The sequence below is a fragment of the Haliotis cracherodii genome, unplaced genomic scaffold, assembly GCF_022045235.1.
Source record: "Haliotis cracherodii isolate W230 unplaced genomic scaffold, xgHalCrac1.p SCAF_8, whole genome shotgun sequence".
Taxonomy (NCBI): domain Eukaryota; kingdom Metazoa; phylum Mollusca; class Gastropoda; order Lepetellida; family Haliotidae; genus Haliotis; species Haliotis cracherodii.
In genome coordinates, this window is record NW_027266341.1 from 59085598 (window position 1) to 59103986 (window position 18389).

The window sequence follows — 18389 nt, forward strand, 5'->3', positions numbered from 1 at the left end:
CTTACAGCAATATAGTGCAAATATTATGTTCAATAAAAGAAAACGTTGATAGATCTATAACACACTTTTTGTACTTTTAAACAAACTGTGGACTTTTAAGACATTTTCGCTTATTGTAATAACATCTAGCTAACCAATCATGTCTATCTATGAAATCTACAAGCATAGTTGCTGTCAAACCTAAAAAACATATACAGGGAGGTAAGTTTTGACTTGCCAAGCACCTTAAGGTGAGTTTACTTTTAAACTGTCAAAAGCTATTGTCCCTTCAATACTAGTATAAGTCTGGAAGCTGTCTCTCGGACTGTTATGAGTTATGATGTATTTTATGATATAACTGGGGAATGTTCAGATTAGTTACTGTCATTTAATCCAACGTTCTAACTGTCAACTGTCTCAACAGGATCATAGGTTTGGTTATATATCTCCTCCCTGTCTCTATGTCTTAAGTTGGTAATCGCAACTGCGGTCAAAATGTATCAACTTATTCATCTATTGTTGCAAACTTGACTGATATAAACATATCTTATTGATCATGAACTACTCAGTCAGTCAAGCACCTGTATCAGAAATGTAAAACCAGCCATGTTTCATGTAGTCCCAATATCACTGAAAAATGCCGATGTAACGTGACATATAAATTTACTCACAGACAATATATTTTTCGTGAGAGTGAAGCACAATTTTATTAAAGTTTTATTAACAATTTCATAAACTATAATAATATTAATATTAAAATTCATCATCACTTGCCAAGTTTATGAAAATGTCCCCATTTGGGAGATGTCACATATAAACAAGGATTCGAACTAAATTTGATCGTCTTTGACACTGAGGTTTATCCCCACTTTGCCAGCAAACTGCAGAAGATTAACAGTGAGTGAGTGAGCATCGTTTCTATGTTTATACAAGAAAAGATGTCATGCCAAAAACGCTCACAGTAGTTAGTGAGTAAACTCACGACCTGTCATGACCTGGTTGAGTGACTTCCTCCAATCAACATGGAAGGATTACCCACAGAGAAAGAAAGGATTAAAGTCACCCATAAATCTTCTCTTAACGTAGTACTCCAACTTCTAAATGCCTCTCAAAGAAGGATTAAAATCCTAAAGATATCCTATCTACGTGGTATAGGTACTCACAACCTCTAATAATAAACTGTTACGTTTGGTATCCCCAGCAATACTCACAATGGTCATTGGGCAAATGTAAAAATCACAAACCCTAACGAGATTCTGTCAACATGGTCACACCCGGTGATTGTGAAGATCTCAAATTCTATCAACTGTCAGACAGCATGGCTGTTCATATTCATTTACAACATCCTCTTATAATTAGTATAAAAGTGTCCCACACAAAACCTTCTTTTATTTATTCTTTCAAAATGCAACACAGAAAGTGGGGTGTGGGGAAATGGGACATATTCCTACGTGAAATAATGAGACATTAGTAGTGGTGACGGCTATATCATAATTGTACTGTCTAAAGCATAAATTTGGCGAACGAAAAACGTTATATTTGCAATCAAATGGAATGACTCGTGTGGGCAAATGAATATGTTCGTAATCCACAAACAATCATTTTATTAATGGCGAACATTTACCAACCCGCGACAATCGTGTCAACACGGGGGTTCCCCTAGCAATAAACTCGCATCTAAATTCACTACTGTTCTACTGTCGGCTAGCCACAATGGCTAGACTGGACCCTAGTGGAATGGTTCATGCCATAAAAGTCTAGCAACCGAACACTAATTAAGATGGGCCGACCTTGTATTTACGGTCTGGTGAGCACAGCTCAATGGCCGCTCATTAACTCAAATTTCACATCTCACTGTTTTGTTTTATCTCACTATTCATTTGATAAATTTGTCAACTTCAACTGGAACCCGGTCCCGTGTTACACGCGTGGCACACGCGTGTGCAACGGGTTGCACACGCGACGCACACCAGTTGCACACCCGTGTCCAACGGGTGCTCACCCCGTGTGCAACCCGTTGAGCACCCGTGTCACATGCGTGTTACACGCGTTCTCAACGCGTGTTAGGGGAATGAACTTTTAGGCAGTAGTGTAACTAGGCCCATATAACTTAGGATCATAGAACGTGTGTTAAATAGGCATAACTATCCCATTATTAATTAAATATGATCATTAGGTGTTAACACATTTGACACATCAGTGACGAATGTTATGTCAGATGCTATTCTCAGTTTTGACTTGAACCATATGTTCCCGTGTTTTTTTCAGGTGAAACACTAACATGCCCTTGCATGTGTTTGTGACGGTTGTCACCTGTTGGGCAGGATACGCCCACCTTTTCGAGAACACCTGGTATCGTCAATATTTGATAGTGTTTCGTAAATACATACTCGTGATATAGTCGGAAACTTACAATTCGTCTCTGCTTTTGGCAGAGAGTTCTTGTTAACATGGAAAGGGCTTTGTCGCTTATAATTATTTACTTGGTTTACGGAAATAAAATTGTATTTTAAAGAACAGAATTTAATATTTACACGCTGTGATAAAAAACACTTCAAAGGAGGGATGCACGAGTGACCCACTCGTCGAAGAGCGCAAAGTTCTGTTCCCAGAAACCTATGATCATCGGTTCGAATCCAAGACTCGCCCCGATTATGTATCTAAGTTTTGTATGGACATTGAAAAATACTTTCCATGTATTATTTTCAATCGGTATAACTACGAATCATAGGTAAATATATACCTGTAAAAATACTTTTATCTTTTGAAATTGTATTAGGTGTCAATTTTCTGACGAAACACATGTTTTTGTTTACAAAGTGATATGCGTATATCAACCCATAGAAATCGAATTCGATTGCCATGTTGTATGTATTCCTATCGTTATTTGGCGCCCCTTTCGCTTGCTGGATACACGTGTGGTGTACGTGCAACTTTTCAGCAGTAATCAGTATTTCCCCATGCATGAAAAGTCCCGTTAAGATCCGGGTTAGAATACCTCATCAGTCACCCTGTAAGACGCGATGTGCGAGATCAGGTGGTCAGGCTCGCTGACTTGGTTGATGCATGTCATCGTATCCCAATTGCGTAGGTCGATTCTCATGATGTCAATCACTGGAAGGTCTGGTCCAAACTCGATTATTTACAGACTGCCGTCACATAGCTGGAATATAGTTTCCCTCTACCCTCCAAGGTATATACTTACATTCTCTCTGCCTAAATTCAACCCTTGTCGTAATGCGCTATTTATAGTGTGTCGTTTATTAAATAAATATTGGAAAACGGAGCGCCAATAAAAATTTCCACAGCGTTTTCCACCCTTTCAGTCTGTTGATAATTTTCAGTAAGTAAACAAATAACAACTTCAAAATATTTCACTCGACTGAAAGTTCTTTCCGGTTATCAAATAGGAAGTATTTTTTGAAAATATATTTTATTGACACCACAGACCAGAAGGTTTTGGAAACAAAATCGTTAAACCAGGGTATAAAATTCCCCGAAATTGCAAAGTTACGAGACAGGTTGAACAGTTCAGAGTTGTCTGGACTAACGAACAAAAGTATCAAAAGGGTAAATATAAGAATAGTAATCATTATGTTAATTTAATTTCTCAGAAAATAACAATAAACTGGTGGATTATCGACTTTGTAACATTAACTCATTGAAATTTTATTCATCAATAATGTGTTTAACGTTAACAGTTAATTTACCTAGCACATTGAATTAAAACTAGAATGTTAATTCAGGGGATACAATGATTTATCATATAATGGGTATGTTTCTCTGCAGGATAAAGCCAACGGATAAAAACGATATCCCTTGGGGTTATATGCGGATAGAGATGCAAATATCAAAGGTCAAGTAGGGACTACTTTCAGTGTTTATAAACAAACATGGCGTCGCCCTTGTCATTTGGCGATCGAGTCAGGATTAACCATCGGGAATCTGGATAAACTACAGGGATAATTGCTATCAGTATTAAAAGAACAGTCTAATATACTGAAAATCAGTGTCTAACCGTGACGTAGCTAAGGCATTTTATAAGTTTGGGCAACTTTGGAGTTTTCGGTAATGTTTGTGAGAGAGGGAAAGCGATTTTCAAGCACAGAATTAAAGAATGACATTATATGATAAAGAGGTTATCATGCTTGTGTCGCCAAGGCTCGCTAAATACAATGTGTATTCCTAATGCAGGATATTTACCATCCCCAAACACACTCGCGTGATAACCTCTAGCCGATTAATGACAGTCCGACGTAATATATATCACTGTCGGAGGCGTAAAATAACATTCACTCACTCGCTTCATCAATTCACAGCTAAGATTTTTCTTTTTCTCTTTGAGACTATGACTATATAAGACGAGCCAGACATTGCGAACAGCAGAAATACGTGTGGTACTTTTCAGCTTAATGTCACATTTGCCTCAACCGCACGTGCAACACACAATCCCACGATCTGTACAAGACACAACTATGCTTCGTGTGCACAATGAACGATCTCTCATTCGACATATCGACAGAAGTCGTGAATGGTAATGTTTGTCACATGTCAATCGTGCGTTGTCAAACCACAACTTCTTAGAATGCAAGTGTAGTGGTGTAGCCTAGTGGTCAAAGCGTTCGCTCGTCACGCCGAAGATCCGGGTTCGATTGCCCACATGGGTACAATATGTGAAGCCCATTTCTGGTGTCCCTCGCCGTGATATTGCTAAAAGCGGCGTAAAACCACACTCCCTCAATTCTTACATCTGAAAACAAAGTCGTATTGAGACTTTTTGTGAACAAAAACATAACTTTCAGATTAACTTTCAACCCGAACTCCTTGACAACGACCGAGAACCTTCAGCATTTCACGTGGTACATTGATCAATCTTCGTCATAGTTACACAGTACGAATTCAACCATTGGTTTTCCCGAACAAGATTTTCCAATCTAAATAAAAGTAAACAATAATATAGTTTCACACGCGTTCGTACGGCCTCTATGCACACAAAGTTCAATTTCTCGGTTCTCATGAAGTTTCTTTTCGAATCCCCAAACCGAGGATCGAGGTTGGACTGGGAATCTAGGAACGCTATACAAATTACAATTTAATGAAATTAAACTTTACAGTCTCTACTCGACTTTTTTCTTATGCGACTGGGGATTCTTTTTAACAAAATGACATTTTCTATTGTGTTATCATTGGAAGAAATACAAGTCATAGCAATGTACATCTTTGGTGTTCACTCAAGTGGAGAAAATGGTCTTGTATTACATCAGCCTCGTTTTGTTTTATGAGGAGAATGTATGTCCTTCAAAAGGCCGCTACTCAATCATCCACGTAAATGTTCTCAGTGTAATACCGATAAAACTAACTTGCCGAACTAAATGAAATAGTTATTGAAGATAAGACATTCAATTACCGTACTCACAGAAAAAATCGTACCATTATTATCATTACAAGTAGTATTAATACTTTTATGTTTTTATGTTATTAGTTCGATCTGTAGATATATTGGCGTTACAGTCTTTATAAACAGGACCCCGCGCGCACTTTGTACGTAAAACGGAACTGGACACATATGGCTTCTGTTCTATTAAAGAACTATGGGTACGGTTTCGACCTGATAATTAGAACCTGAAAAAAAAAAATCAAATAACACCGGGATTACTTTACGCCCGAGCTCTAGCGTACATCGCGGAGTGATTTATGATACAGTGGACGTGATTGCACGCGTCATCGCGGAGTGATACACTGTCCTCTGGGAGCGATAATGAAGTGATTGTGTAGAGCAGATCCTTGCACTTCAGATAGAAATGGGGTCCAAATGTTGTCTTTCCAATGCCGATGTATTGTCTCAAGCTAAACGACTCAACCTTTGTTGCTTTATGTTAATTTTAGAATCTCCCAATATGAACAATTTAACGTTGAAGGGTCGTTTATTGATTACCTACAGAAGCTTCGGCGGGGTAATTTAGCTGATCTTGTGAACGTTGAGACATTAAAGGTGCTTCTTGCAAAAGCGGATCAATACAGTTGTACGCAATCAACAGAAACAATCATAAATCATCACACAGCAAGGAGTAAAAGAAAAATTGAATATGTGTTATTTGTTTGTTTTTAACGCTACACTCCGCAATATTCCAGGTTTATAACGGCAGTCTGTAAATAATCGAGTGTGGACCAGAAAATACAGTGATTGACATCATGAGCATCCATCCACGCAATTGGCATACGGTGACATGCATCAAGTCAGCGAGTCTGACCACCCGATCCCGTTAGTCGCCTCTTACAAGCATAGTCTCCTTTTACGGCAAGCATGTGTTATTTGATAAGTGAAAAATATAACTCAGAGACAGTTCTTTGAATCAAATGTCAATAGAACTTTGATATAACACAAAGGCCATATCATGAAAAAATGTCTCTCATTACCAAAACCTTGAAATAATCGACGTGGTGCTATTTTATTTTTTAAACTAATAATTAAAATCCCAATCCGACTTTTCACGCGTACTCTTTTAGAAGCAGCAGAATGTTTGTCAAAATAATGTTGAGACATTTTTAATAGAATTCATCGATATGAATATTTTGTTTTAAAGCGATGAGAAACACGAATTTGATTTTATGTGGCCTTAAGTAAATTTACGAGGGGTTGATGCAAAATATGACTCTTACCTCGACAGGAAACGATATGCTGGCTATCCTGTGTTCCGATCCGGTGTTATCTGAAGTTCCAAAATGAAACTTGATTTCCGAAACTGTGTAATTGTAGGAAAGTGGTCCGACGCTCATGTTGATGCTGTTGTAACCCTCGGACGTGATGTGGAGGGAGATGTCGTGTCCGGTGTTGACCAGCAGCCCCTTCACCTGGAATACGTCATATAAAAACATTTACTCCAATGCCTCCGATTATGATACTTTTCTACTTCGGTGCAAGAACACACTGGCATCCATAAACATTGTGACGGTATGTCCCTGACCTCGGGGGGATCCGTCTTGTAGCCGCAGTATTGCTGACTGAGGCGTTGTTTCTGGATTTTTTAAATAGATTTTATAACTCTGTAATTTACAAATTACAACAGAGTTCTAAGCGCCATCATAGTGCAATTCTATTTTTCTGTTATTTGAGTGAGTGAGTTGGGTTTAACGCCGCTTTTAATAGTATTCCAGTTATATCACGGTGTGTCAGCTTAATGTGGGAGGACAGCCCGAAGTGATGCGGGTCTCAGACGTTTAACACTTCGGTGAAACCCACGAACACGGGTATGGTGCTGACAAACCTAGACACATAATCGGGGCGAACCGGGATTCGAACCCACAATCACAGGTTTCAGGCGTGCCAAAGGGAGGCAACTCTGCACAGCGAATCGCAGCTCCTTCGACGAATGGGCCCCCGTGTTACTTAAGACCAGTGGTTCTTATACAAGAATAATTAATCCGACAGCAATGATAGATCAGGTTGGTTCATGTACAGGATAATAATCCTTATATACCGAATGCTTTCACCGAGAAAAGCACGTTGTACATAATGAAATAATACATTCAAATATCCTGTTTAGACAAGTGTTGTTGCCTCACATTTAGATGTTTATGGATAAAAAAATGTAAATTTTAAAAATAGACCTGTGGAGACATAGGATCTACAAAGGTATGTAATGAAAATTGTGCGATATACTTTACGTTAAGGATAAAACGAAACTTCACCAAAACCGTCTAAATGCAAGTCATACCCGAATAAATAAGAAAACATCGACATACCTCATAGTGAAACAATACAGTGTGTCGCGGTATAAAAGGAATTCGATCTAAGCGCGGAATAGCACAGAAATATCACATGCAGCATGGACCAACTGGAGTCATGACATGTAAAGTTAAACAACTTTTGGTTACAAAATTTTCATGTGAAAACAATTGTGACTTTTAACCAATAAAAAAATCAATATATAAAAGCCAGTTTACAAAACGTCAATTGTAAAACCAAGGTCTTACAATTGAAAACTGAAACGTAAAAGCAGGTTCAGAACTGACCCAGTTCAAAACCTAAGTTTAGAAGTAACCCTAAACAAAATTGTACACATTGTACACATGTCGGGAATCGAACCCGGGCGTTCGGCGTGACGAGCGAACGCTTTAACCACTAGGCTACCCGACCGCCCCGATACACATGGTGCTGACAAACCTAGAAATATAATCAATGCAAATCTTGGATTCGAACCCACGAGTGTGGGATGCTAGCACGCCTAAGTTACGGAACTCTTCACATCTAACTGCGGCGCCTTAGACGGCTTGGCCACCCGTTTTCCCTATCTATAATTCTTAACCTGTATTAAAAAATCATTTAGTATTATTTCTGTCATATAACAAAAATGCAAAGAATTTCATTAAGCAAAATTACATTACCAAAACAGGTATGGGTTAAAAATAGAACCTCGTAAGGATACAGTGATGCAAAGCATCCATCGTTTTGGGCACTGTTTGAATTGAAACTGAGAGGCAGAACAATATGGGACACTGATGCGCGTTGTTCCGGTGACGAAAGCTAACCCACGGAGACATGTCTGTCTGAACGATACTTTCCATCAGGGACACGCTGGGTCAGCTCCAGACAGCGCCATGGCACTGTATCCGAGTTCTGTCTGCCAACTTCCGTTTAACACAGCTGCTTTGTGCAGCAGGCGACTCGCCCGTCTTCAGTCGACGATGCACACTCCGGCACAGTGATGTCTTTGCATAACACCACTTCCACAAGCTAATTTGCATAACACTTGATCCGACGTTTCTCTTGTTTGTAAACAAGCGCGCTTCTTCTGAAATCTGAGTAGACTGCCCTAATGGAAGCTTGTCGGCGCTATGTATATTGTTTTGCATAAGTATATATAAATATATAGTCTTCAACTGCAAAACGAGGAGAACTCCATTGGGTTTGACGACAGCCAGTCGAGCCTCACTACCAATGTAAACAACGCGACCCGTGAAGATCCGGGTTAGAATTGGTCGTCAGCAACCCATGCTTGCCGTAAGAGGCAACTACGCTCGCTGGTTGATGCATGCCATCGTATCCCAATTGCTTAGATCGGTCCTATTGATGTTAATCAGTGGACTGTCTGGTCCAGATTCGATTATTTGCCGTCATATAGCTGTCATATAGCTAGAGGTGAGGTGAGGTGAAATGGGGTTTAACGTCGCGTCCAAGATTATTGCATTTATATAGCGACGTGCATGCACGTGTGTTTGTGTGTGTGTTTGTGTGTGTGTGTGTGTGTGTGTGTGTGGCTGCTTGTACTAGTCCGGACTGATGCCAATTTATAGTGCTAGCTCACTGAGATACCATGCCGCAGTTTAACATGAATACCCCACTCAGACACAGTATACTGACTCCGAGCCGACCAGTCCTTGTTTTAGCCCCTTAATGCCGAGCGCCAGACAGGGTGACAACAAGTACCATCTTTAAACGTCGTATGGTTGCATACGATATATATATTTGATAGTTAGTTCGCGAAGCGATATATATTTGATAGTAAGTTCGCCATGCGATACGTATTTCATAGTAAGACGTTTGCAGTACGATACATATACTGACGGCCAAAAGAAACCTCTCCACTTTTTAAAAATTAAAAAAAATTAAAAACACACGTTGAAACTGAATCAATGCAAAACATACCGTCCAAACACAACAATGCTCTATGCACGTACAATAAGGGTATATAAATGATACCGAAAGCATGTCAGACACTCATTCTGATAAGAAAGCCACTACAGAAATGCCATGAATGACACCTGTACAACGCGAGCGGGACCTGGGTATGCTAGAGATGGGAGCCACCCATGCCCACATTACTAGAACTTTTGGTTGCTCCCGTGTTGCTTCAGACATCAGACATCAGACAGGACAGACATCGGACATGCCAAGAACAGGCAGATCCAGAGTAACTGCGCCCAATGAAGACCGGTACTTGCGTACTCTGCATTTCCGGAATCGATTTCTGACAGTGACGTCATCAGCAACGAATGCCTTAGGGCATATGGTTGCTCGACAGACAGTGGCCTGGCGACTTAGGGCTCAAGGAATTAAGGCGTACATCCCTTACAGGGGACAATTATTGGCAGCGCAACAACGTCGTCAGAGATTGAGAGGCCCGGGCTGTACGTCATTGGGAGCGATGTGACAGGCAAAGGGTCGTCTTCACTGATGAAAGTTGGTTCTGTTTGTTCAGAGCTGTTTACCGCCGAATGGGAGGGCGAACGGCGACATGTTGCGTTCAGGGGGTCGTGCCGTATGGTGAAGGAGGTGTTATGGTGAGGGAAGGAATTTGTGGGCAGGGTAGAACACCAGTGGTTACCGTTAACGGAATGCATAACCAGTCCTACCATTTCTACAACAACTGTCACGTGGTGTCCTTCATCAGCATGACAACACCAGACCCACACACTCCTTGCAGCCAACGTCATCAACGTATTGCCGTGGCCTGCACGCTCCCCAGACATGCCCACCATAGAAACCTCTTGGATGTCATGGATTGTCGTCTTCGACAGCGATCACATCCTCCAGCCAACCGACAAGAACTGATCCAGGCCCTCCAAGAAGAATGGCGACGTATCCCCGTGACGTCTTCAGACTTTTTCTGTGCCCCGGAGAGTTTTTGCATGTTTTGTAGCAGGGGGTGGTCATACAAGCTATTAATGTTACGTGTCATTGAACCTCGGGCGATATTAGATGTGTGTGCCCTTTGTCCATTACGATGAAAGCTTGTTTTTCGCTACACCACCAATATTGGATGCTGTATGACTGATAAGATGCTGATTTCGTTGAGATTTTGAGATTTTCAGTACATTTAGTTCATGTATTTAAGTGGTGTTCCTGTGAGTGATTTAAAGTTATGCTAAAGTTTCTTTCGGCCTTCAGTTTAGAGTGAGTGTGTGAGTATGGTTTTACGCCGCTTTTAGCAATATTCCAGCAATATCACAGCGGGGGACACCAGAAATGGGCTTCACACATTGTACCCATTTCGGGAATCGAACCCGGGTCTTCGGCGTGACGAGCGAACGCTTTAACCACTAGGCTACCCGACCACCCCCTTCAGTTAAGAACCAAAACGTTCGGACAAGTGTTTTGAAACGACCCTCTTCATGGCTTATCTCGTTCGTTAAAACAACTAAGAAAGGGGTTACTTTAAACTTTAAATATTGAGGACATGATTGCCCAGTGGATTTCAATCTTCACATAAAAGAATAAAAGAAACTGGAATGAGAAAGAAAATAATGACGTCGAAACGTCGCACTGAAAGAACCGAAGACGTTGAAATCGAGAGGTCATTCCACTTCTCACATGTACTGCAGCTTTTTAATGTCATTTTCCACAATGAACGTGTTTAACACATGTGGGGCATTGGAACCGGAATAGAACCCTGGAATCGTACCTCCAGTGAGCGAGTGAGTGAGTTGGGTTTAACGCCGTGTTTAACAGTATTCTAGTTATATCGCGGCGTGTCAGCTTAATGTGGGAGGAAAGCCCGAAATTATGCAAGTCTCGGACGTTTACCACTTCGGTGAAACCCAGGAGCAAGGGTATGGTGCTGACAAACCAAGAAACATTATCGGAGCGAACCGGGATTCGAACCCACAGTCATAGGTTTGTGGCGTGTCCAAGGGACGCAACTCTGCCCAGCGAATTATGGCACCTTAGACGACTGGGCCACCCGTGCCCCCTCGTACCTCCAGGCTTGTAGCACTTAGTCATTCGCCACTACTCGCCCCTTTCCACAACGGCTTGTACCGGAATGACGCGATTGGTCGCGTTAACTCCAGCATAAAAAACGCATCTACTGTGGGTACTTCACAGTTAAGGGTGGTGTGGTAACCAAGTGATTAAAGTGTTCGCTCATCTCTCAGAAGACACAGGTTCGATTCCCAAACTTGGTAAACGTGTTACAAATAGTGTTGTTGTGCCACGCCGTGGTATAGCTGGAATATTCAATTATTATTGAGTTTTTTAATCGAAATGCACATGCCCCCTGGGTTTTTATTTTTTTAATCTATTCTTTTAGTACCGTTAGTTGTTACGGTAATAATATTTGTTTAGCAGCACACGCTTACTGCACGAGTTACCCTATCATACACGTTCCTCTTATCCTACTCTTCAGTGTTTCTGACGTCATGATCAGACGTCATCAGAAATTAAACTACAACTGAGTTGTTTTTTAGTAAGATATGTCTGAAGATTTAATGACGTCCAATACTTTTTCATCCCACAAGCCGTCACTTGAGATTATTATATTTTCGGTATCTGTTATTTCATGACGTTTTCGCTGGCAACGCTGCTACGGGCCTAGTAGGATATTAAGATGTCTGTGTCGCAGCGTGGAGTCGTGTGTCGTCGCGGCAGCGTTCCCTCGAGTAGGAGCATGAAACTTGAATAATTAAAATAGTATATTTGATATTCAGTTCCCAACTCTACTGATATTTATCCAGAATGTCAGGTAGTAGTAGCGTGTCTCCTACCCCTCCCTGCTCCATCCCCAGTCCCCCCCCCCCCTCCCCCCCCCCCCCCCCCCCCAGATCTCTGACCTCGTCACACCCAACCTCCCATATCTCTGAACTCGTCTCACCCAACCCCTCATATCTCTGACCTCGTCCCCGCCTCCTCATATATCACATGTCACCGAACACAACCCACTCAAATATTAAATTTTCTCTTCCCACACCCTCATATAGCCAATCTCCACCCCCTTTCAACACCTTATATCTCGGATCTGACACGCATCCCTTCCACGTCTCCCCCTGCCCAGCTACATAATCACTCTTGTGAACTAAATATAGCCCAAGAGTGAGAGGAAAGTATAGGCGAAATCAAAATTATGAATTCATAAGGTATGATCCCCAAAAGCCCAACCCCCACCGCCATATAAAAAGGACAGTGTTAGTTTCCGATACAACAGAGCGATTGTAACATTACGATCATAATATAACACTACGACCAGAATTTGTTGCAATGACAACGTTCGGATCAGTCGGAAGGAACATATGGAATCAAGATGAGAAGAGATACTATCGAATATTCGTCACAAACCATACCGTTCATATAATAAGTAGTCTACAGTCTTAGTGTCCTTCTATGATGAAGTAGCGACTTCTGGAACGTTAAAAATTTGTCTACAACTAATTACTTCAAAACATGTACTATTCAACTAACAACTCCTTGCATAGAAATGAATTACCAAAAACTTTCTGTTGGCACTTCACCAAAATGGCCATTTAGACATTACAAAAAAAGCTACAAAAACTTATTTTATTTACATTAGTTATAAACATGAGAACATGTCTTATGAGAAATGATGTAAAATCCATATACCAAATTTTAATGTGAAGGGAAGTAAGTAGAAAGAGAATATGAAAAATGCTTTCCTTTTCATAACCTTTCACCGACCCCTCCCCCAGGTCCTTCCAATCTCACCCCCCTCCCCTGTTCCAGCACCCCTGTCAACATCAGGCGCCACGGTATGTGATATATGTCCAGTAGCCCTGAAATGCCCATATCTATTGCTATCGGAACATGAAGCAAACAGACAATCAATAACATTATTCAAGAACATTTTTATTAACCTGCATCATCGCGAGCCAAATGAAAATGGTTATATACTGAATGGTACGTTACTTGAACCTCGTTTTAAGCCTATATTGAAGCATAGAGATACGACAGTCCTTGTGCTGAGTTTGCTTTGTGGATCGGGCCCGGAGATGACCATCCCCATCCCGCCTCTCTTGCCTCCACTGTCTACATCTGAAGCAGCGTTGTTTGTTTGTAAGCTGACATCTTTATATATAGACTCCGGGATGGACAGACACGTCTCTCGGGACGTATCAATCAAACAGACTTGTTTTTCACTTTCGTACAGGAAATTCCGATTTAGGAAGAGTCAGGGATCGCTGCGATCTTGATAGAAACAAATCTCCTGCCGTCTACACTCCCGGCTCGCTTGTGGTCAAACGTTGGGTCAGAGCAGCTGGTCTCTCGCGTATATCTTAATGGGGATATTAACTCAAAAATATGAAGGTGCTAAGTTGGAATAAGGAATGTTTAATAACAGTTGATTTGTGGTGAGAGTGAGATGAGGTAGGTCAATAGATTGTGCGTTCGCTCGTACTGGGCATGCCGATGTTCGACTCCGTATATTGAAACTACACATGAATGCAACAGAATTAATTAACCTCTTAATTGGAACTTCAAATCTTTCGGATTCGTCTTAAAGTCTAATGGGCAGGTACGACTTTGCAGAATTAGATAGGTGGTAACATGGTCAATGCAATTATCGATTCCAAAACAACGAAAGCCGCGAAATAAGGGGAGTTTGCACTTTAGTCTTTTCTATCAATTTCAAAGACTGAAACGAACGCACAGCAGAGGTTTCTTACATATACGGTCTGTGTTTGATAGGGGGCACGGGTGGCCCAGTCGTCTAAGGCGCCGCTATTCCCTGTGCAGAGTTGCGTCCCTTGGGCACGCCAGAAACCTATGATTGTGGGTTCTAATTCCAGTTCGCCCCGATTATGTTTCTAGGTTTATCAGCACCATACCCATGCTCGTGGGCTTCACCGAGGTGGTAAACGTCTGAGACCTGCATCACCTCGGGCTTTCCTCCCACATTAAGCTGACACGCCGTGATATAACTGGATTACTGTTAAAAGCGGCGTAAAACCCAACTCACTCACTGTGTTTGATGAGATTCTCCCAAAGTATACCCTTGATCACACAACATGTCCGCCATCCGTTCGCGGTTATAGTCGGTTGCAGACGTTACGTGGCAAGTAAGCCCAAAATAGCAACTTTACAAATTGGTATACCTTCGGGGACACTTAAATAGCGTAAATGACACGATAATAAAATCGCGAAATCGCCCCCCAACATCCTCAATATTGAGTCAATTGAGTTTGAGTTGTTTGTTTCTTGTTTAACGCCGCAATATTCCGGCTATATGACAGTGGACTCTTTTCTAGGCACCGTTCCACAAAGCGATCTTAGCGCTACGACTATCGTAAGCCAATGTTAAAGTATTGGAGTTACGATCACCTTAGCACTAAGATGGCTTTGTGGAACGGGGCCCTGGACCAGACAATCCAGTGATTGATATCACGAGAATCGATCTACGCAATTGGGATATGATGACATGCATCAACCAAGTCAGCAAGCCTGACCACCCGACCCCGTTAGTCGCCTCTCACTACAAGCATGGGTTGCTGAAGAACATTTCCCGATTCGTGTCTTCAAGGGGAAATTTCGAGCTGACGACAGATACTGTACATTGTATTACAATCTCATCCTACCGGGTACCCCTTTGCTGTTGAATGAGCAGATGCATATTTCCAATGACGTCATTTGCAAGAGCTAGAGATGTAGACACGCTTTCAAAGCGAATCGAAGTCCTATGTCGATAATCCTTTTTGGAGCTAAGCTAAATATGAACCAGATCACTAAATCAACAACCAACTCACTCACTGAATGACAGAAATAATCTGTATTTAGTAATCCTTTCCACTATTTCTGTTTTTAGACCCTTTTTGTAGCTGGACTACATGGTTGATTCTAAAATCCTGATTGGCGACAATGAAAAGTTTTCGCTTTGATAAAATTGAAATGCGTGTTTTCCAAAGCTAATAACAAACTCTTCGGACATCGTCACCAGCTTTTAATATCCATTACAACGAATTCAGCACTTCTTTGAAAAAAATAACAAGCCCCACACGAATAAACTCCATCAAATCTTCTTTTCTTCGTTTCATTGCGACAGAACACAGATTTCATTTTAGATTGGACCTGAAACACAGTGACAACAGGCAGCCACAATGTATCGGGCAAGGGTCGTACCAACAAATTAAACAGACAAAAGTCAGTGAAATGTTTCTTCACGCCATGGCAATCCCTCGGAGAAATCTTGTATCATTGTGGGAAATTGCTTCCGAAGCACTATGCGATCTCGCTGATGTATTTCAGCGCAAAGAACGGGTGATACAAAACATGAAATAAAAAAAACCCGGATTAATAACGGTATTAGCCGTCAAAATGTTATTCATACGGAGGTTCAGCATGTGATTGAGTTATTTGTTTTGTAGGTGATTAAATTTTGGGGGAAAATTGGATTTGTCTGCGGCTTTCAGAAAGAGTTATTTGTGATTCACTTCAGCAATCGAAACATCAAAGGGCTTCTTTTCCAAATACAAGAAAAGGCAAGGAACAAATTGACAGTCCTTCTTTTCAAAATGCTTACAGCTCTAAATCGTTTCATTTGCCCGCGTTTTCCTTGTTAATATTATGCTATAGGAGTTTTGTTATCTATTTAATTTTGACTTAGAGTTTATTTTGTCTTTCCAATTCGTAGTTATTACTTGCGTGGGGACATGTGATATACGATAGGGAGTGAATATGGATGTACATACTACCCATTTTCTTACTTTGGTCTGAAGTTAGTTTGTGTTTCACTTCATAAGAAGAAATGAACACCTAGTTTTGATCTTCTTGGATTTGAAATAATGTCATGCTCATCTAGAGGTATTTTTGGGGTCTTTTGGATCTTTGTGTCCTTTATTTAAAGCAAATACAGTCGTCCCCATCTTCCCGAGGCAAGGGCGTTAACTGACTATACGTGGAAACTGGACTTTTAGAGTCAGTTAACTCCCTTGCCTCGGGAAGATGAGTCCTCCTTTGTTTTTCTCAAACCAGATTTCGGCAGTGAAAATTCCCTGGTTATAATGCCATATTTCTCTAAACTTTGACAGAAAATTGGCAATGTAGTTAATCATTTGGAGATATAATCAATAAACTAATAGCATTAAAATATTGATATCGGTTGTTTTCACAGGTAATCCTCACATAGGGAACCATTCGATTATTTACATACCGCCGTCCTATAAACGCCGCTTTAAACAAAAAACAAACAAAAACCATTCACCTTCTTAAAACAACAAACAAATTATTTAGATACGTATTAATGATAAAATCCAGTATATACATGTATGGGTAATTGTGTAGAAACGCTGAACCCTCTGAAAAAAGTTGCCTTGACCCAGGCACAGCTACGAACATCCACCGGTTTCCTTAAGAGGAACGCGGAACTAAAGAGATTCAAACACATCCTACCTTTCTCAAATTTAAAATTTCCAGGTTATACAGCTTATTTTCCTTTATTTTGACAGAAAATTGGCAATGTAGTTCATCTTTTGGAGATTGGGTCCGACACTTAAAACACATCCCTTTCTCAAATTTAAAATACATCCCTACTTTTAGACTTTGACACAACATTTTTTGTGGTAAATATTTAAAAATGTACAAAACATTTTGTAGTCGCATCAAAGGTTTACTATTATTTTAGCATGAACATCTGTATACTGAGCCGATGAAAACATAAGATTTTCGGATTGTACAACTATTTGAAATAATTTAATTGTTAATTTCACACTGTTCATGTCGCTATAGTCGAGATTGGCTAATATACGGCCGTAAATCATACGACGCGAGATCCATCTTTTGAAATAATTCACTTGCGTGAAATAGTCAATTCTTCGTGTACAATTTTTGAGTGAGTGAGTTTGGTTTTACGCCGCTTTTAGCAATATTCCAGCAATATCACGGCGGGGGACACCAGAAATGGGCTTCATACATTGTACCCATGTCGGGAATCGAACCCGGGTTTTCAGCGTGACGAGCGAACGCTTTAACCACTCGGCTACCCGTCCGCCCTGTACAATTATTGAACTGAGGGTACAAGACAACGCAGGCACGACTAACTCAACTAACAAGGGAATGTCCATTCGTGAAAACTACTGATCGTTTAAACAATAGTCATGTCACAAATGCATATATCTTAAGAGACGATGAAAGCCCTATGGCTACAGGTGAACATTATATTCTCCGATATGGATGTTTCAACTGTTTGTTAGAGACATCCTAATATGGTTTCGGTTACTGCTTCAAAGGCATACTTTCTTCTTCAGAATTGATAAGCCAAATAAATATTTTTTTTATGTCCAATCTGTTATCGACCGCCTCCGTGGTCTATTGGTAGAGCGTCCGCCCGGCGAGAGGAAGGTCCTCGTCATACAAAAGCCGTTTGAAGACGGTACTTGTTGTTACCCTGTCTGACGCTCGGCATCGAGGGGATAAAGACTGGCCGGCTCGGAGTCAGTATACTTTGCTCAGTGGGTGTTCATGTTAAACGCGGCAAAGCATCTCAGTGAGTTGGCACTATAAATTCGACATTGGTCCGAACATGTACAAGCATCCACGCACACACACGTGCATGCACGTCGCTCTATAAGTGCAATAATCTTGGACGCGACTGTTTAGTACCAGGCAACAACACTAGGTACATGTGTGAGTGAGTGAGTTTGGTTTTACGCTGCTTTTAGCAATATTCCAGCAATATAACGGCGCGGGA

At 41.0% G+C, this 18389-nt stretch overlaps 1 protein-coding gene across 1 annotated transcript in view; it reads right to left on the bottom strand.

Annotated features, from left to right (window-relative positions):
* The window catches only part of LOC139449792 (carbonic anhydrase-related protein 10-like), a 121095-nt gene that overhangs the window by 52412 nt on the left and 50294 nt on the right, over positions 1-18389 (bottom strand). Inside the window, exon 4 of the mRNA XM_071231323.1 lies at positions 6640-6831. Coding sequence (XP_071087424.1) covers positions 6640-6831 — 192 coding nt within the window. The remainder of the gene's footprint in view (positions 1-6639; positions 6832-18389) is intronic.